The sequence below is a fragment of the Embiotoca jacksoni genome, unplaced genomic scaffold (genome assembly GCF_022577435.1).
Source record: "Embiotoca jacksoni isolate LCO1_2020_lvr unplaced genomic scaffold, fEmbJac1.0.p SCAF_18, whole genome shotgun sequence".
In the NCBI taxonomy this organism is placed as follows: Eukaryota; Metazoa; Chordata; class Actinopteri; family Embiotocidae; genus Embiotoca; species Embiotoca jacksoni.
The window spans coordinates 9,386,478-9,407,038 of NW_027185318.1; the positions used below are offsets into that span (position 1 = coordinate 9,386,478).

The 20,561-nt window shown below is 40.4% G+C and overlaps 2 protein-coding genes and 2 gene segments (V, D, J or C); all 4 read right to left on the reverse strand.

Annotated features, from left to right (window-relative positions):
* LOC138200150 (GTP-binding protein Di-Ras1-like) overlaps nucleotides 1–2,901 on the reverse strand; it is a 17,871-nt gene extending 14,970 nt beyond the window's left edge. The window contains exon 1 of the mRNA XM_069152633.1: nucleotides 2,721–2,901. The gene's annotated coding sequence lies outside the window, so the exon portion shown is untranslated. The remainder of the gene's footprint in view (nucleotides 1–2,720) is intronic.
* Nucleotides 2,902–5,933: 3,032 nt separating this feature from the next.
* Nucleotides 5,934–12,545, reverse strand: LOC138200151 (receptor expression-enhancing protein 5). 2 transcript variants are annotated; one of them, XM_069152634.1, is made up of 6 exons: nucleotides 12,472–12,545; nucleotides 12,229–12,361; nucleotides 9,254–9,347; nucleotides 8,204–8,342; nucleotides 6,807–6,975; nucleotides 5,934–6,590 (listed from the first exon to the last, which is right to left on the reverse strand). In XM_069152634.1, the coding sequence occupies exons 2-6, from the start codon at nucleotides 12,341–12,343 to the stop codon at nucleotides 6,553–6,555; spliced, it is 555 nt and encodes a 184-aa protein (XP_069008735.1). In that variant the 5' UTR covers nucleotides 12,344–12,361; nucleotides 12,472–12,545; the 3' UTR covers nucleotides 5,934–6,552. The 2 variants fall into 2 exon arrangements, with proteins under 2 accessions (XP_069008735.1, XP_069008736.1); XM_069152635.1 differs by having other exon boundaries at nucleotides 6,785–6,975.
* Nucleotides 12,546–15,807: 3,262 nt separating this feature from the next.
* Nucleotides 15,808–17,318, reverse strand: LOC138199688 (Ig lambda-2 chain C region-like). The segment is given in 2 exon segments: nucleotides 15,808–16,341; nucleotides 17,192–17,318. A coding segment is annotated over 1 exon segment (276 nt).
* Nucleotides 17,319–18,417: 1,099 nt separating this feature from the next.
* Nucleotides 18,418–20,363, reverse strand: LOC138200282 (Ig lambda-3 chain C region-like). The segment is given in 3 exon segments: nucleotides 18,418–18,945; nucleotides 19,651–19,767; nucleotides 20,327–20,363. Coding segments are annotated over 3 exon segments (477 nt in total).
* Between the last annotated feature and the right edge of the window lie 198 nt (nucleotides 20,364–20,561).

A 20,561-nucleotide genomic window follows, 5' to 3' on the forward strand; every position in this document is an offset into this window, starting at 1 on the left:
ACCTGACTTAAAACCAGGACTGAGCCAAAGAGGAATTTCAGATTCCAGCACTGACAGAGCAGTCGGACTCGTTTTCAAAGCCTGCATAATGTATCAAGGTTTATCTTTTATTTTTTTTCAAGGAAGTCTATTCTTAGACGCTGTAAAGGCCTTGACCTGACTGAAGCACTAATTACAGGCCGGCGGACTGTGCAGCAGAAGCCTGCCTGCAGTGACAGATGGTGACAGGTTTGGTAGTTTTGGATTGACTCCACTGGTCTCTACAGGCCAGATCAACCGAGCACAGATTTTTTTATAATACCACTTGATCCAGGTCTGATAACAACACAGATGGTTAAAAGCAGTAATGACAAGGGAATCCCACGCCAGACTGCTTGAGATGCAGCTGGGATTAGAAGATAATGACCATTAACTTTTCTCCATCTAAAACCACAAATTACTTTACATTTTTTTTTTTACTAGTTCTGATATTTTTTAAAGGAGATTTAAATATTGAAGGAATTGTATTTTAAACAAATATCTGCTACTTGAACAGAATGTAAAAAAAACAAAAACAAAAAAAACATGTGGTCACAGTGTGCATAATTGACCAGAGCACCCATCCTGGCCTGCGATTAGTTATGCACGAGACCAAGAAAATCCTGCCTAATGAAGACTATATGACCCTATCAAATGAGTTGATGCCGTCAGAACAACTAAAACACTTTAGCATTGATCTGTTCCAGCATTAAAGCAGACGTTCCAGTATTAAAGCCGGCATTATGCACTCAGGAGAGATGCTGCACTTCACCAGACTTGTGCTATCAAAGCAACGGAGACTTAAACTATTTTTATCAACAGAAATGACAAGTGATGATGAGGCCTCTGTTGCCACTTGTCGTAAATTTAGAAGAGAATCCATTTTTGTTTAATGATTTGGGAATTGCACTGACATTTGTTAATGTCAAGAAACATCTGAAAAAGCTTGTCTCGTATTTGAAAATATTTATTATTTTATTTATCAGGAATAGTTCACTGAGAATTCAAGTTCTTTCTGATAAATGACCTAGTTTATTTTCCCTCTGTTTCAGGCATTGACATACGGCAGCCATCCAACACAACAACTACACACCACACCAGTTCTTGGATGAAAAGATATTCAATATAGTAAGTGGATATTGAAGCTATATAAGCTTTCCTTATTCAGACTTCCGTCAGCCAACAACCTTCCTGCAGTAGCATGTTTCTGCATGTACAGTGCTGTGTGCCAAATCTGTTTTGTTATTGTTATTTGATCAAATGTTTGCCAGACTAATTCACATCTTCCTTAACATCTAAACCATCCTGACCGTTGTGGAGGGTATCTCACATCAGTCTCTGATATACTGCTTTTTTTTGGTCCTTAGCTACAAAATATCCCACCAAAAATCATCATCATCCATTATCGTCCACTCATCTCCAACATCATCATCAGCATCATCACCTCTCTCTTGTTTTGCTTGTTACCATGGGCTGAGTCATTTCTTTGTCCTGCCTCAGTAGATAGAAGTGTTCTTATGCAACTGTACTGTGACTGTTCAGGACGGACAAACAGACAAACAGGCAGGACATCGACACTCCCCCACGAGTCCACTTATCCTCCGACACATGCACGTTTTAATACAGTCTGCCTCTCTATGCTACTCTCCACCACACTCTTTAAAGCTTACTCACAGGGTTTACTGCCATACATCTCTTCCCCTCTCCCCTTTTTCCGCTCAAACCCTGCAACCCACACACACACACACACACACCCATGACTGGCTGTGTTCAATGCATACAGGAAGTTGAATTACATATATATGCGCGCACGCACGCACGCACGCACGCACACACACACACACACACACACACACACACACACGCACACGCACACACATACAGAAAGGACCTAAATAATGCACAACTCTTTTCGCATGTCATGATGGCTCTCCTGTCTTCTCCATGGAGGCACAACAAACAACACATCAGACATGGAGGAGGAGACACGGAAAAACGCACATCCAGATGGAGGATTAACTATGGCATTCACAAATCGGGTTTTATGCGTCACGCCGGCGTCATTATTAGTGTATAGTCAAATGTGACGTGCATCTCCGCTCAGGAAGGGCCGGCAGGCGGAGAGAGCTTTCCGTCGGTCCGCAGATTGGTGCGCAACGCCATTACAGACCACCCTACTCCGCTTGGTTCATTCATAAATACCAGAGGATCGCCATCTCGCAGCGGTGCCATCATTTCGCAGTCGCAGCCCCCCCCACCCCCTCCCCGTGCGCGCGCGCGCGCGCACGCACGCACGCACGCACACACACACACACGCACACACACACACACACACACACACACACACACACACACCCTTTACTCCTCAAAGCAATATGATAATCCCGACAACCCTCACATCTCTGCCCTCTCTCTCCTGCTGCCTGCCAATATGGCTGTGCGGGCAAAGCCAATACATACAATTCACTCGACCGAGGTTGCCGAACAGAAATGCGAGTCGTGATAGGAGCTGGCGTGGACGAATTTCAAACAACAGCCCCGTGATGGATGAAGAAAGTGAGATTTGCTATCCCGTGTTGGCCGCGAACAGCAGGAATCGGGTGCGCACGCCAGTCAGCCGAGCAGAAGGACCGCGGTTACGCCACGGAATACCAACATCTCCTCTCCATGCAAGATGTGCAGGATGAGCAGCATCTCCATACCTGGTCGTGAAGTACAGCTCCGCTTCAGGCTCGCCCTCGGTTCAGAAGGATGACAGACAAACGCCGAAAGCGTCTTAAAGCATTTTACGCGGTTCATGTAGAGCTCATGTCGTCCGATTTCCAACACCACCACAGCAGACACGCTCTCTCTCTCTCTCTGTGTCCCTGTCTCTCTCCCGCTCTCTCTCTCTCTCTCTCTTTCTCGCAGATAGAACGTGGGAGGTGCTATGCCCTCTCCCTTTTCTGTCCACACTTGATTCTCTTTCACTTCATACACTTCCTAGTGGTTGATGCCAGCAAAATAGGCAATTTAAACAGACTTCCTTTTAAAAAAATAAATAAAATCCTTTATGAAGAATACAGCTGAAAGAATCAGACCATGTGAGGTCATAACGAACAACTAAATTATGGAAATGACACTGATAATGAAACACGAGATAGAAAAATAAACCCAAATATCAATCAAAATCATATGCAAGGCAGAAAATGTTTTTAAATTCGAGGTTAGAAATATTGATGTTCACTGAGTAACAAATCACATCTGATGAAATTACATTTATGCTCAAAAATGTAACTTCAGCAAAGCTCCATTTTAATTTCCAAATGATTTTGTCGATGTTTCAGCCACCACTGTTACCATCAGATATCTCCAGGGTCATGATGGCAGACTCATGCCAGAAGTAAAAGGATGACCAAAGTGAAATTTTGTGAGAGTAAAAGGTCAGAATCGTTGAGATTTTCGAGCCAGGTTACACATAATATTCCTTTTAGTTTTTACTCAGGACACAAATAACGATAATATAAACGCATAGTTTCCATAAAGCACAGGTCTGAAACTATATCAATCAGCTTTAAGTTATGTCAAGCCGGCTATGTTTTATTGATGAGGTCATTTTTGAAGTTAGATTGGAAAGATTTTGATTTAAAAACAAAAGCAAAAACAAAGTCGTATTTCTGTTTGTTTGATCCCGGATCAGCACCACGGACAGCGACCTCATCGGATTTCAACACCGCGCAGAGTCAGGAACACCTGAACGCAGCAGAGTGCTGCGTTTAGTGTATTCAGGCTACATGTGATGTAATATAGCCAAACAGCACGCAGTGGGTAGAACAATTAACGACGTGAAGACAGATAAGGGCCAATATGCAGGAAGTATAGCAGTCCAGTATGAAGACACCCAAATGAGTCCTCAGCCCATGTCAGCATACACTAGAGAATGCCATTCATTTCGTTTGGTATCACAAGTTAAATGTGAATAAGCCTCTCCCTGGTGCTAGTATAGGCCCATGGCCAAGTCAGACCAGGCCTTGTTCTGAGCCGTGTTGTCTGTACGTGACGGTCTGACTGTATGACTCACCAACTCCATTCAGACAGCCGTGCGTTTGGCCCTCTCTGTCGGTGAGCAGGGGAACTGCAGAAGATGTGACAAACCAGGAGGTGGAGGAAAAAAAGAAGCAGATACATGCATGGTTTGTTAAAGGTAGCATTTGTTGAGGATGACGAGTGAAGACCGGGGAGGAAGGAAGAGGATAATGTAGGTTTAAGCTGGAGAAAAGATTGTGCAGGAAAATGCAGATGGAAATTCAGCAAGGAAAGGAGGAGTCACATTCACATCAGAAGTCACGATTTAAAGCAACACTTCAGAAAAATGAGGCTGTAGACCTCAGTACTTCCCGCCTACAGTAAAAACATGTACATCTAACACAACCGCCAATAATCACACCCAAATGTTGTTACTACTGTTGCTGTCTGAAGTTCACAAAAAAATATTGAATGCAATATTACTTTTGAATAACTTCTGAGGTCTTTTGAAAAAAAATTTATGTACCACCACCACCACCACCACACAGCACAACACCTTGGATTAAACCACACAGCAACACAATGCAGTAATTGGTTTCTGGCTGCCAATTCTGTTAAATCAATAACCTTTCGGCTTCCAATGGCCGGGGGCACACACAACAAACGCCCCAGTGAACACATCTTCACAGCAGCCATTTCCAGATGGGTGCTTTCCTCTCCCCGTCCTGGTGTGCGGCCATCACACTGGCTCCGTCGACCATTTCCCATGCATTACATCCAGCGCACAAACACAAAGGGCCTCCCTTCCAGAGCCCCTCGACCGTGAACACAGAAGCCAAACACAAATTAATGCGTGGGTGGTTAGTCCGCCTGAATGCTGGTAAATGTACTTGAGGGTGACAGGTCGAAAGATCAAGTAGATACGTAGGACGGAGAGACACTGTGCACGGCTTTGATATTTTCTCGGCAACAAATCACAACACACTACAGTCACTGCCTCACGGTTGTACGCCTCCGCCAACCAGGCCAGTTGCAGTTCACATCCATGTATGTCCAGACTCATATAATATGTGTGTGGAAGACTTTAAAGGAATCTGGCCAACAAAGCCGATTCCGATTGAACACGTTGCAGCCGTGACAGTAGACGGTGCTTTAAATATGGATGTTGCCGCAAAGAAGCTACACATTCGACAATGTGAATGCTTTGCACACATCTTCAACTCAACAGCACAGAAGATCAATACAATCAGCACAGAGTCAAGGTGGACACCAAAGTTCTGATTCAATATCCGCCCACGTGTGAAATATGATCACAATCTCTGCTTCCGAGTTGTGCTGCTGACCAATGACCAGAAAAGTGTTTTTGCAAAACATTATGATATCAATGAAGTTGACCTTTTGGATATAAATGCCATCACTGCATCATTTGATCTAATTAGGACATTAGTGTGAAATTTGTTATAATTAGGGTATGAATTTTTAAGTTATGGCCACAAAACCATTTTTTTTTTTTAAAGTTACAGTGACCTTTGACCACCAAAATCTAATCAGTTCTTCCATTTGAAGAGATTCCCTCAAGGTGTTCCTCAGATCCCTTTCAGGAGAAGGGGACGCGTGGTAGAAAATATAATGCCTCTGGCCACGAGTGTCACCAGTGCAGAGGCATACAAAAATTAGTGTAGCACAAATGAGCTAGGATCAAATCCTCAGAGGTTATGGATCCAGAAATACAATTTCCCTGACTGCTTTAAAAAACAAAACAAAAACAAAAAAGACAATCACTGAAACCACTGATGCGTGAACGTTGTAATTTGGACCAAATAAAATCCCATTCCCTTCTTTGTGGGGCGCTTGGAAAGAGACGAAACTGAAATCGATCTGAAAGTTTAAAGACGGACACAGAAATGATGTTCTTTAGTTCATCAGGGTTCCAGTTTTATTGTTTCATTATTACAAGATGATAAATTAAGACATTAAAAGGCAGAAGTCATCCAGTTACTGTTAAAGATTGAGAGCATTCCCAATAACTCGCGCAGACTTTACATTCTGCTTGGCACATGTAAGAATAAGGCTGGAAAGAGCAAGAAGACACCGATGGCAAGTAAACATTCCAGTTTTGATTATCAACGTAAAAAAGAAAAGGCTGTTTCTGAACACATTTTAGGGCAACCTGCTTTTACAACCAGAAAGTTATCAGCCTCAGTTTTCTATTGCAGATGGCTCCATTTCAAATATTGCTAAAACCGGCAGGGGCACATTGATAATTATTTGCCATTGAAGTATTTTTCTTTCTGAGCATTTTGTCACTCGACAACTAATAAAATAAGATCACATAAAAAGGTCACATTTTCTCTGATTGTCTTGGCAGTACCGTCGGCAGTAAACTGGTGTGGATGCACAAACAATCTTTTTATTTCTTTTCATGAGTGTGAAGCTTCACATGATGTGGAGGTCGGTCATTTGTCAGAGGGAGGACAAACCAAAGGCCAAATAACCGATACACGTACACACCGAGCCTTTCCATGTGTCTCACTGGTCCTTGTCATGGTTGAGGGCCATGTTAACAGCTGATGGAAGAAACGGAGAAAAGAAACACCTTATTTTGCAGAAAAGACATGAGAAATATAAAAGATTACCATATTTGAGGATATATTCTCACAGTGTGAAGCTGCGAGGAGATGCACATGCACATGCACATGCACGTCCAGTGTATCAATACGTTTCTGCAGTGCATACAGTATATAAATGGGGTTGTACTTGCATGTGTACAGTTGGTATCTCACCCTCCTTTGTGACATTTTCAGTTACGTTCTTAACCTTGGCACTCAGATCGCTGACCATGCTGTCCATGGTCGCCTGATGTTTCAAGAAAAATGGCCGGATCGCACGCTTGTACAAGATGTCAGAACCGTTCCACGTCACCGGAGCCATACACCACATCAGGAACAGACACTGAGGAGAGAGCGGAGGACACATCTCATTATGCTGCTGTAAAACCTCCTGTTCAAAATGACAAATGTCTGCTTCTTTATCATTTGTGATAACAAAGTTTTAGACCATTAGTTGGAACAAACAAGCAATTTGATGTCACCATGGACTTTAGGAAATGGTGATGCTCATTTCTATTTTCTGACACTTTACAGGAGGAGAGATTTATTAATTAATATAAAAAGGGCTTAATTAATAAGGAAAATAATTGTCAGATGCAGAAGAGAAGTGTTGGCATTTTGCTAAAAACAAGTGTTGCTGTGCTATACAAGGGGCTGATGTTAATTTACCGTCACTCATTACACAGGACGAGATATTGTTTATTAATCCTATTTTTCCAGGACTGAGTTTATTCATTGAAAACAAACATTTTAATGAGAGCAAAGAAGGATGATCATTGCAATTAGGCTGAAACAATTGGACAGCAAGGTGACTTACTTACCGAGTGAACAGACAAAGCAGGACTTTCTGATATGTGGGGTCACTTTGTCTCAAGACACAACTTACTGAACAACTTTGCTGAACTATGAAGGAGAAGCTCATGTCCCTCGTCAAGAAGGAACATAGAATGGTGAAAAACACTTGCTGTGTCCCCATTTCATTGTAGATAATACTTATTTACAACTATACTCATCTTTATAGTTATTGCAATTAGTATATAGGAACAATATGCGAGTGCTTTGATGTGAAACAACGGTCACAGAGAGTATGTTTTGCCAAAGGTTGAATACATATCATTTGGTTGGTCTCACCAACACTAACAATTCATCCTTGTGTGCATCAGCTGAGTAGCTCTTCCATTTATTTATTTTTTTGTAGGAAAAGTGTCCACCAAATTAAAGGCAAATATTTTTTTCAGTCTGCATATTGAGAGTGAAAACACTACATAATCAAAACACACTTTGAATTAATATTTTTTCTGGACACGAGGTTTTTTTGCAAACAATATATTCCATATTTTTCCATTACACAAGGCGTCCACAAGAGTGCAGTGTTGGCAAGCATTATGACGAGAGGCCAGCAGATATCAAGCCTCGTATAATTCATCACAGTGTGAGTATTTTTGGTTTGACAGTGTGATCAAATTGTTTGGTCACCGGCTTTATAGAGAGGAGCTAGAAATAAAAGAGTCAATTTCAAAAGTATAACATAATGTCAAATACTGATCATACAAACATAAAGGGCAGCCTACCTTGCCAGCATAGTAAAACGGGAACCAGAAGAGAAAGATGTCAGAGAAGGCCTCAACAATGCTGAAGAGACCATAAACAACCCAGTAGGTCAGCCACTGTGTGTCATCCTCCTTCAGGTCGCTCTCGATGGCCTTGATGCTGAGTGGACAGAAGGACAGGATTGAAGTAAAGGATACAAACTGATTCAAAGTCCAAACTCAAGGCTTGATATCCTGCATGCATGTCAAATGTATCCCATAGAGTTTCTGACAGCTAGCAGCACTGTATTGTGTGAGTTTCATGCTGTACCACCATGTGTTTGAGGATGCTCATGCAGACTAAGAGACCGCCATGATGCAGAGTAATGTATAAATTAGTCAAGGTGATTGTTAGGCCCGAGTGATATGCACACGTTTGCTGCATTTAGTGAGTATTTTCCAATGTTGGTCTTTTCGGTATAAAAACTCTCTTTTCACTGTGTTGCAGACGGTGTTCTCCTGGCTGAGCTGCAGCGGGGAAAAGTTACACAAGGAGACAATTCCTCACTGAAGGAGACCAGTTGGAAGACATCACTCGACAGCCAGCAAGGAAAGGAGGTATGATTCCAGTGATCGCTGCATCTTTAAAGGTTCAGTACATCAAAACAATTTGAACCAATCCTTCAAGTCTTTTCCTTTTAATATTTACTTGAACGTGACAACCAACAACTGAAAGTAAAGATGAAGTGCAGTTGAAAAACAATCGGTCAGTGCCAGTAATCCATAAAGTAAAGAGTCGCTGTTATACTAAAAGCAAAATTGACCTTTTCCCATGAAGCACATGTCTACTCAATGACATTTAATAATGAACAATGTCCACATTCCATCTAGATGTGTCAGTCACAAAGATCTGGTATTATCTATTGCAATCATACCGGCTGACTGGAAAGAGCAACAATTCTTATTATTAGATATAACTGGGCTTTTCAACACAATTCTAGTTGTCTGTAAAATAATCATTCATAACATTAAGGAATGGAAAGAAAAAAAAAAGCGTACATTAATGTTATGTTATTTTGGTGTAATACATACGAGAAATATGCTGGATAGGTAAAACCAATCAGGTTGCAGAGTAGTGAGGCTCCGTATCCAAACAGAAGATAAAGAGCGACAACACCCAGAGCACCTGCAGAGAGGCAAAACATGAGAGGCAGCGGTGAATGTGGGCGCACAAGGCGGAACAGGTAGTGATGGATGAGGTCATCCGGTTACTTTACAAACACTTCTAATGGCAAGCCACATCACTTTGGTTTTAAATTGTGTCCGCTAGCAGGATGCCAAGAGAGCACAGCACCAGGATCAGGAAGAGCACCACACACATCAAACAGTAATATTCAAATCCAGCCAGTGGAACAGGTGACTTTTAATACACCTCGAAGCTCACACAGTCACGTCAAACTATACACCACACGTATGCGAGAGATTCCATAAATGCCACTGGTTTACATAACTTAAAAATTGTTTTGTATGCGTGATATAAAAAAAAAAAGGAAAAAAAAAGCCATCTTAATCTGTATACTTGAGCAATCGAGATTCATTCAGACCTTAAACTCATTCAATCGACCGGTAGAAACATTTTAATTATGTTATATCTCTCAAAAGCTTTATCAGCTTGCTAATTAGCTAAAAGTAAGATGCTGACTTCGCAGCAAATATACACTGTAGTCTGGGCACCTACCCGTTCGTCACATTAATGACTAATATTATCAGTCAAAATTATGTTTATCCACACACACTCGGTGACAGCTCTCCATCTCTTTCAGAACACTCCTTGTTTTAAATCCCAGCTCTTTTTCAGAGCTTTTTTTCTGCTGCAACTGTGTTTGCAGTTAAACCTAAAACAGGACAAGAAGAAAGCCCGTCGAAACTCAAGCAGTTGTAGGTGTGGCTAATTCCATACGTCATTCAAATATATGCAAAACTCAACTGTCCATATAAAATTCAACTTCCACAAACATAAAAAAAAAAAGTCACAGCATCCAAAAAAAAACCAAAATCCTTTGATACTGTTGTAACCATTGCCTGCTTTTTACATCTCATTTGTTTGTCATGGCTCACATACAAACATCAATGCAATTCTCAGTCTACCCAGGTCTCTCTAATGTAGACAAGACTGGAGGAACTGGTTGGAAGTGAAGACCCCAGCTAAAGTAGACAATGGCTAACATAGACAAACAATCAGTCAGCAGAGCACCGCTTTGCATATGGAAACATAAACTGATGAGTAATAAAAAACAGACTGCTAAAATCGTTACAAACATCTAAAAACCTTCATGCCATTTGGCTCTTTACTTGTGAGTGATGAACTCTTAAGTGCTCTAAGACTATGAACAATGAATGCATCCATGCGACATCATGTGTTTCTTGTAAAAAAAAATAAGCGCACAAAAGTCACTCCACAGTTGTGTAATCCTGTAATGTACGACTCGTATCACAGAGTTGCGTGACACCAGCTGAAAATATAGTTTCGGCAACATCAAATGATCACAAAAACCCGCTGTTAAGATGACTAACCCAGATCAAGGCAAAGTACGACACATCATTATAGTGAGCAACCAGGAAAGAATTTGTCATGTGCAACTTATCAGTGTGCATGTTTGTAACCAGCAGCAAATGTGTCCAAAGTATCCAGAGAATGGCTTTTGCCTCGTTAGAAGTTCACAAGACTCCAATAAGACATTTCTTCAGCAGGACAGGACATGGTATACTTTGGCTGCTGTGTCTGGTTCGACTGCAGCTCCTGCAGTTTAGTAGTGGAGAGATGAGTCGAGTGGTATTTGCATACAATCCCGAGTATTTGTTTTGCAAGCCAGTTCGGTGTGTGTGCATGGGTGTGGAACAAAAAACATGGGAGTATTTGAATGTAGATCTAAATCAGCAACTGCAGCAGGTTGATGTCGAGTAGAGCCATAAAATCACCAGACTAATAAATATACTGTATATCATTAATACATTCAGTAAGTGTGAAGCACCAAGACACTAAAGAGAAAATATACCAAATGTATGTTTCGTGTAGTTTATAAAAGGGCAGCACGGCTATTATTTCCATTATCGACTGCCGGCCAAATACTTTCTGATGTAAATACATGTGATTTTTGAAAGATCCTTACCAAACATTTTGTGTTTATTAGGTAAAAATATATACAAAAATCAAAAAAAATATATTTTCTAAAATACCAAGTATCAATGTCAGACAATAAAATCCAATATTAGTCAGGCTTTAATGTAGGTAGTCTCTGCTAAGAGTTATATTTGATGCAAAATGATCCACGTCTGATATAGTGCAGACAAAACAGTGAGCATTCATCCCCTGTGAACTTAAAATCAGGTATTTGAATGCATACCAGTTTTCGGTTGCGTGCACCCATCCGTTTTGATTCGAAGTAAAGATCTGAATGTAGGTCACTGTGGTGAACAGGTTTCCTGTAGCCGAGTGGCATCAAGTATACCAAAACTTGCCTCAGTCGTTTGGCCTTTATTGACTTCGACCGTGGAAACTGCCAACAAAACCCAACTCCCAAAAGCTGAATAGCCAGTCATCCTAGAACCTGACTCCATCTTTGCCTTGCACTGGATAAAAATACCCCCCCTGGGACCAGCTGGTGGGGGATCTGGGATATTTTAAGCAGTTCATTCAACAGCACTATTTGGAAATAGGTGTGTTAAGAAGGAATATATATAAATATATATATCTGATGTTGTAATTGTTGCATAAAGGACTGAGCTGGATGAACTTTGGTATTTGAGCCTGAGATGGGGCAATAAAATGACCCAGTAAAACACAGGATATGAAACCAGTCTCAAGACACGTGACAGTGTGACCACGGCAGAGTGCCAGTTGCGGTTTGACTGGCAGCTGATCGGCTAAACGAACTAACGTTGGCTTTGTTTACTTGAAACGATGACTGCGACAAGTTTATGGAGAAAACGTTGAGCCCGGAGCAAGTTCGCGAGTATCTCCGGCCAGTGCATTTCTGAAACTCGGACGAGGATTTCTGTTCACATACCCAAGGCGATATACTCTCTCTTCACTCCCGATTTTTCTTCCAGCGTCGCCAGCTGATCTGTCACAAAGTTCTTCTCGTGCAGCAGAGTCACGAAGCGTTCCTTAAAGTGACTCATTTTCGGGCCTTCCTGAGCCTGTGACCAAAATAATAAAAAAAAAAAAGACAGCACAGGAAACAAAACAAACGTTAAAAGCACCAGACGCGTCAGAAATTTACAATCAAACAGGAGGTTATTTGACGAACCTTGGGTTGATAATTTGCCCGAAAGCTTGCGGTTGGATGGCTGGGCTGCTGACTCCGCCGAGTTGCGGTGACGATCGGGGGAGGAGCCTGAAAGCTGACCGCTGACCAATCACAGAGCTCCGCTGTTGATAAAAAAAAAAAAAATTAAAAAAAAAAGGGGGGGGGGTAAAAAAGCGACTACGGTTTGTGCTGCAGACTGATTGCAGTGGATGAGGAACATCTGTTTGTAATTAACCCCCATCCAGTGGTGGAGAAGTATCCAGATACCTTTATTCAAGTAAAAGTCCTGCAAGAAAACCCTACTGCATAAGTATAGCAACAACTTTAGTTAAAGTATTAAAGTTCAAGTACTGGTTTGGTCCCTCTGGCTGATATATTGTTACAGGCTGGATGTCATCAATAAAGTCATGTTGTCGCAACTGCTGCAGGTGGCGCTATTTGAACACATTTGTATCCAGTTTGACACAGGCGAGAGGAGAGAGGAAAAACAAAGTTCAAATCTGTTTTCAGGTTTTTGAACTTTTTCTCATCTTAGATTTTTGGTGACATGAAACCATGGGAAATGTTTGGAGGGAAAATCATGATTTTATGAAGCTTTGTTATCTTATTTTTCATGTCAAATCTCGAAAGTTACCGAAACTATCAAATAGATAAATAAACAAACTGTAGATGTTAAACTATGTATTTTTTTCTAAGCACCTTCAGAACATCTCTATTTTGGTTGAAAGGTTGAAAATTCAGAGTGCATTTCTATTGGTGCATACTGTGTATTTATTCTAGACTGGGTCGGCTGTAACACATTTAGGATGTGTTAGAAGACTTCATGTTTGAAAATAATAGCCTGGGAACAATAATGTCTAGTTACTGTTTAAATGCCATATAACAAGTGAAGCACCTCTATAAAAACATTGACATATATGAACTGGGAAGGAGTTGGAGACTGAATACTAAACATGGAGTTGTTGTGAACCTGGACTGTCAGGAGAGGGCAACCTGCTCTTGTTTATGAGAACAAAGGCCTTGAGGGACCCATGCAAAGATATGAGCAGCAGCGAGATGAGAACAGAAAGTCAGAAGTTTCTAAATTAATCAGTCCGTCTTACTTCCTCTCCCTCTCAGTTTCACTTTAACAGGTGTACCCACATGTGTTTTGCATGATTTTTATGCATCACTGCTCCTCAGAGTTTAAATTCTTCTGTCACAGAGACTCTGAACTGTTTTCATGCTCTCACACTGAAAACCTCAGCAGGATGATGTTGCCAATAACTCTGTTTGTCATCTTGGGCTTTCTGAGTCAGGGTGAGAGATTTATATGGCATTGCTGAATTGCCAGTTGTTTATGTTTTGTGTAAACATAATCTGTTTAGAATTTTTGACTTGGAACTGAATATAATTAACTTAAAATCTATTGTAATCTAAAATGCTGATTCTCAAGATTTAAATTAAATTTCTCATTTCAGAGTCTTCTGCCAACAACTTTCTGACTCAGACTGACAAATCCAAGTCTGTCAGTCTTGGTGGGAATGTGATCATCAGCGCCACGGGGAGTTCAGACATTGGTGCTGATCTCAGCTGGTACCTTCAGAAACCTGGACAGCCTCCCAAACTTCTGATATACACAGCATCAACTCTCTTCTCAGGAACTCCGTCTCGATTCAGTGGCAGTAGATCTGGTTCTCAATACACTTTAACCATCAGTGGTGTTCAGGCTGAAGATGTTGGAGATTATTACTGTCTGGGCTACCATAGTGATTACGTGTTCACACAGTGATTAAGAGCCGTACAAAAACCTCTGTCAGTTTAACTGAAGGTTGCAGGTGTAGAGGGTTGGTGGAAAGACTGTGATGAGGTTAACTGGTCCAATAAACACAACACGAGAGTCATCAAGCAGAAACACAGTGAACCTAAATAAAACTGACTGTAAGTTTTGCACAGTGTAACTTTAAGTTTAAAGCATAACATTTTTTTCTGTTTTAAAATAGGTTTGTTTTTCAAACATAATCTACTGAATGAAACATGTTCAAGATTATTTTCACGAATAATTTTCAATCTAACAGCACAAAAAAACCCCTATAAATTCCACTTAAAAAAAACACCTGATGATACAACAAAAGAAAAAACAACAGTGTTTTTATATCAATGTCATTTTGGTAACAATTTTAAACCAGTTGATAAATTCGTTATCATTAATCTACAATACATCCTACAAGTAAATTGAAGATAGACAAACAACCACAGTGAGCACAAACATATCCTAACATTTCTCATATAAATCTTAATCTATGTATTTCATGAAAATGATAAAATGGTGTACATCCAAAAAGTTTTTCCCCTCACTTTGTGTCCCATGTTGCCTTCAGTGTTAAGAGCAGAGATCATTTCCATAGAGAGGCTTTGCATCATCACCTGATCCTCCAGTGAACTCAGAAGGTTTAAATTCTTGTGAGTTCAACACTGCAGGACTCACATCTGTCAGTCAACACAGCAGAAACCACAACCACCATGACTCTCATCACCATCCTCCTCTGGACGCTGGTCTGCTGCTGTTTTACAGGTTCATTCACGCAGCAACATTTCAAACATGATGTGTTGCCATTTTCTCTCATTTATTTCTGATGATAATTAATCATTTATATTTAATCTTGTTTTTGTCTGCAGGATGCAGCGGTCAGGTGACGGTGACTCAGCCTCCAGCCGTGACATCAACTCCAGGATCCACCATCACTCTGACCTGCAAAACCAGCCAGGCTGTTCATAGATGGTATAGTGGAAATCAGGGTATGTTCTGGTATCAACAGAAATCAGGACAAGCTCCAAAGCTCCTGATAAGGTATGTAAGCCAACTTGAAACAGGAACACCAAGTCGGTTTAGTGGCAGTGGAAGCGGCTCTGACTTCAAATTGATCATCAGTGGAGTTCAGACTGAAGATGCAGCAGTTTACTACTGTCAGAGTGTACACCAGATAAACAGTGCTTGGGTGTTCACACAGTGATTTGCAGTCGTACAAAAACCTCCCTCAGTCAGACTGCAGAGACTCTGAGCTGTTACAGCAGGAACTGACTGCAGCTGCTGAAGAGGAAGAGACTCTGACACAGACCACTGAACACAGAGCTGACAGTAACCTCACCAAGCACTAAATACTGATCACTAAATATATGCTTTTATTTCATGTCCTAAAGTGTTAGAAATCTTATTCAACATCAACTTCTGTTCACATTTATTGACAACAGACAGATGGTGGAATTTCTGTTACTATTTTCAACCAGATAAAAACAAAAACACACATCAAACAATAATATTAATCAGTGAAAGCTTTATTAGCAAAACTATGAACCACAAACATGACAGTTATTAAGCACAATCACATCCAGCTGCTGAGCTTCACACATTACTCTCTAAGTTGCTGCTGTCCAACACTTTACAGACGTGCTGTTCTTTTTTACACAAAGCTTTAGTTTCCACTACAAACATTAAAAACTATAATTGATCAGAGCCTGCTCCTCCTGCTCCCCCCCACACAGAGCTCCTGTCCTGCTTCAGCCTGTCCCTCTAGCCCGTACACTGGCTCCTGCGGAGGGACTGGGTCTAGCTGTGGTCCTGATGGAGGACCTTGCAGGAGTACAGCTCTCCTTCCATCCAGCGCTGCTGGCTCAGGCTCAGGGTGCTGCTGCTGCTGTAGCGTCCGCTCTTCTCCTCCTCTGCGCTGGTCAGGACCCCCTCTGTCACCTCGGTACCGTCCACCTCCCAGCTCACCACGGCTCCCTGCGGAGAGTAGCCGGACAGCAGGCAGGCCAACGTGGCTGAGTCCTGAGAGAGCTGATTAGAGGACGGACGGAGCAGAGAGACCGAGGGCCTGACCATAGGGCCGGCTGGAGGAGACAGCAGAGGGACAGAGGAGCAGATTAACTTCCACTGGAGGACAGGATGCTGAACATGAGACACTTATAATACATGACAGAGGTCACTGTGATAGCTGTGTGCAGGATACTCCAATTAGACAGAGTAGAAGAGGTGAGAAATAAGAGGAAGTCATACTTTTGTAAATAAAACAAAGCTATGTAGATTTGGGCAATTTTGCCATTTAAAATTTTAATCTCCCGCTGTGTCACTCATGATAAACTACTAACAGTGACATCAAGTTTATAGCCTGGGTGTAAATGGTTTAACAATTAACAAAAATAACACGTCGCTGCAGCAATATTCTTGATGAAAAAATGTAAATGTCAGAATTGAAAGACTTTATCATCTGTCTGTTTCACTTCCTTTTGCAGATCAAACTAACAGACTGTAAACTGAAACTACCGTTATAGTGGATCTACATATAAACTGACTTATTTTATAGGCACTAAATCTAACAGTTTGAATGTTAAAGTTAAAAAGTAAGTTACATTATGTTATGTTTTTACAGTTAAAATTGTACAAACATATTTTGTGAAACAAAAGTTTAATTACAAATGATATGTATGAAATTTCTAGTAATTTGGCATCAACCTATATTTAACCTCCATATAATCTACAATACTACATAAATGATTTCATCATAGTATATTACATATGTGTAGTCTTTTCTCTGATTGTGATATCAGCCACAACAAACACAAACAACAAATATCCATAATATATAAAATACCCAGAATGAATTCTTGTTTCATCACAATCTGATGCAGTAATTTTAATGATATTTTTACATCATAGAAATGAGAAAATTGTGTTACTTACAGTTAACGATGAGTTTGGTTCCTCCACCAAAAGTGTACCACAGTGATACAAACTCATTAAGTGGCCGTACAAAAACCTCCTGCACTGTGAACAAGCCTCTACCCTCTGAAAATGAACCGTTTTCTAATTAAAACCTGACAGTTTGCACTTTTCTTATTACACAACATGATTCAATTTAAGGGTCTGAAAAGAGCTTCATAATTTAAAATCATTTTCAGCATTTCATTGTAATGTTGACTTGAGAGACAAAACTTAGATTTACTTCTGTAATATATATACATTTTAAAAATCACTTCAAATTGTTTGGAAGCGTGCAAAAAAAGGTTGTTGTCAAACATGTTGAATTACCAGAATATAAGAATAAAGTTTCAAAAGAATACTTTCTGAACACCACAATTGTGAAAAGTTGAGGAAAAGAAGCAGACATACCAACCACAATGACACCATCTTAGTCCAAATGTTTAGCTGTATTTCTGATATATTTTTTTCTATTCTGTTAAGATCATATTTAGTGTAAATCCAAACAGTTTTTCTCTTGATTCTGTGTCCCACGTTGTATTCAGTGTGTTGACAGCAGAGAGAGCAGTTATTCAGCACAATCAAATCCAGCTGCTGAGTTTCACACATTACTCTCTAAGTTGCTGCTGTCCAACACTTTACAGACGTGCTGTTCTTTTTTACACAAAGCCTTAGTTTCCACTACAAACATTAAAAACTATAATTGATCAGAGCCTGCTCCTCCTGCTCCCCCCACACAGAGCTCCTGTCCTGCTTCAGCCTGTCCCTCTAGCCCGTACACAGGCTCCTGTGGAGGGACTAGGTCTGGCTATGGTCCTGATGGAGGACCTTGCAGGAGTACAGCTCTCCTTCCATCCAGCAGAAACACAGTGAATCTAAATAAAACTGATACTTACCGTTTCTCAAATGCAGTTTAACCTAAAAATATATCATTAACAGTTCATGTCTAACAGGGCTGTTAGTAGTTGTCTAGTGATAGAAACAGATGTTCAACAGTATTTCTCTACTTGTACATTTAAAGTATTGAAATAGTCACGTTACAAATCGATGATTTACGTAAGAAAAATATTCCATACTTTTGATACATTGCTTAAAATTGGTTGAAACCTCATTGGATGTTGAACAAAAGTGTGATATTCAGAAAATGAGGTATGATTAAGTGCGCTTGAAAAATACATTTATAAATAAAACAAATACAAAGACAGTGATTTATCAAGGGTTGCAGCTTTATTTTATTTTGTAGTTTTAATTTTGTTTGGCATGTTTACAATAATAGTTAAGAAGCAGAGCATGAGTATGATCATACATATCAAAACAGACTCATCAGTTTTCAGAAATATTTGAACAGAGGAGATCTGTGCCTCATTAAGATGAAAGCAGCCTCATTTCCCAACAGGAAGTGCTGCTGAGGCTCTACTCCAAGCAGTGGTCAGGGTTCAGGGTTTGAGTGACAGGGCTCTGTCCACTCAGAGTGGCCTCACAGGTCACTGAGCCCGCCCTCCTCCACTGCTCTGCAGGGAGGCTCAGGGTGCTGCTCCAGCTGTAGCGGCCGTCCCTCCCCAGGACCTCTACACTGTGTGACACCCCCGAGGAACTGCTGCTGCCCCCCACCTTCCAGCCCAGCCTCCAGGCTGAGGGGGAGCCCCCGCTGGCCAGACACACCAGTGTGGCTTGACTCTGAGGCACCTCATCTCTGGAGGGGGGGAGGACGGTCAGGGTGGGCTGCACCACACCCACTGGAGGAGAAAGAGAGGGGAGAAAGGAGTTTGAATAAATGTAGGTAAAAAGAAATATATAAAAAAGTGAATTAATACTGATTATTGGTTACATCTTCATATCTGTGTCTTAATGTGAAAGAGAATAACTCATCCCTGATGATTTATATGTTTAAACTGATGGAACAGAAACCATCATGTGAATACAGTTCAAACTTTGTCATCTGTCTCTTTCACTTCCTTTAAACTACGTAGAAAATGAATGAACCGTGAACACGAGGTTTATCTGCATTTGCTGTTAAAATTATATTTAATTTTCACAGGAATTCACATCACATTTAAAATCTAAAGGCGGGATGGGATATTCAATATAAATAAATTATAATTACATGAATTTGTTGTTGTTATGTAGTAAATATTACAAATTTAATCCCTTCATTTTATTCCACAAGCTGTTTGTATCTGGGAAATTTTTAAAATGATAATTAAAATAGATTTTTCAAAATTACACATTTTTTTCCTGATTCTGTAAAGTCAACTATCTGCAACCCGGAAAGAATTTTGGTTTCAGCAAAATTTCTTCTCTGAGAGATCAGCTCTGTTTGATTATTAACAAAAATTTCTAACGACATGACAACACTGAACTCAATCACATTTTCATTTAGTATTTGATGAAAGTTACAAACAGTACATGTTGTACAAAGTAAAACGTTTTCTGGTACTTACAGTCAATGATGAGTTTGGTTCCTCCACCAAAAGTCCACCACAGTGATACAAACCCATTAAGTGGCCGTACAAAAACCTCCTGCACTGTGAACAAGCCTCCACCCTCTGAAAATGAACCTTTTTCCAATTAAAACCTGACAGTTTGCACTTTGTTTATTATACAAAATGATTCAACTTAAGAGTCTTAAAAGAGCTTTGTAATTTAAGATCATTTTCAACATTTCATTGTAATGTTGTTGACTTGAGAGACAAAACTTAGGTTTACTTCTATAACATGTATACATTTTAAAAATCACTTCAAATTGTTTGAAAGACTGCAAAAAAGGATTTTGTCAAAAATGTTGAATTACCAGAATATAAGAATAAAGTTTCAAAAGAATAATTTCTGAACACAATAACAGTGAAAAGTTGAGGAAAAGAAGCAGACATACCAACCACAATGACACCATCTTAGTCCAAATGTTTAGCTGTATTTCTGATATATTATCTTCTATTCTATTAAGATCATATTTAGTGTAAATCCAATCAGTTTTTCTCTTGATTCTGTGTCCCACGTTGTATTCAGTGTGTTGACAGCAGAGAGATCATTTCCATAGAGAGGCTTTGCATCATCACCTGATCCCCCAGTGAACTCAGAAGGTTTATATTCTTGTGAGTTCAACACTGCAGGACTCACATCTGTCAGTCAACACAGCAGAAACCACAACCACCATGACTCTCATCACCATCCTCCTCTGGACGCTGGTCTGCTGCTGTTTTACAGGTTCATTCACGCAGCAACATTTCAAACATGATGTGTTGCCATTTTCTCTCATTTATTTCTGATGATAATTAATCAGTTATATTTAATTTTGTTTTTGTCTTCAGGATGCAGCGGTCAGGTGACGGTGACTCAGCCTCCAGCCGTGACA

Excerpts from the sequence above, each read along its gene's own strand:
- LOC138200151 (XM_069152634.1), bottom strand. The coding sequence starts at position 12,343 with ATGAGTCACTTTAAGGAACGCTTCGTGACTCTGCTGCACGAGAAGAAC. Across the intron at positions 8,343-9,253 it reads ACCTATCCAGCATATTTCTC|CATCAAGGCCATCGAGAGCG; the intron begins GTATGTATTACA and ends CTGTCCACTCAG. Across the intron at positions 6,976-8,203 it reads CGTTTTACTATGCTGGCAAG|TGTCTGTTCCTGATGTGGTG; the intron begins GTAGGCTGCCCT and ends CTCTCTCCTCAG.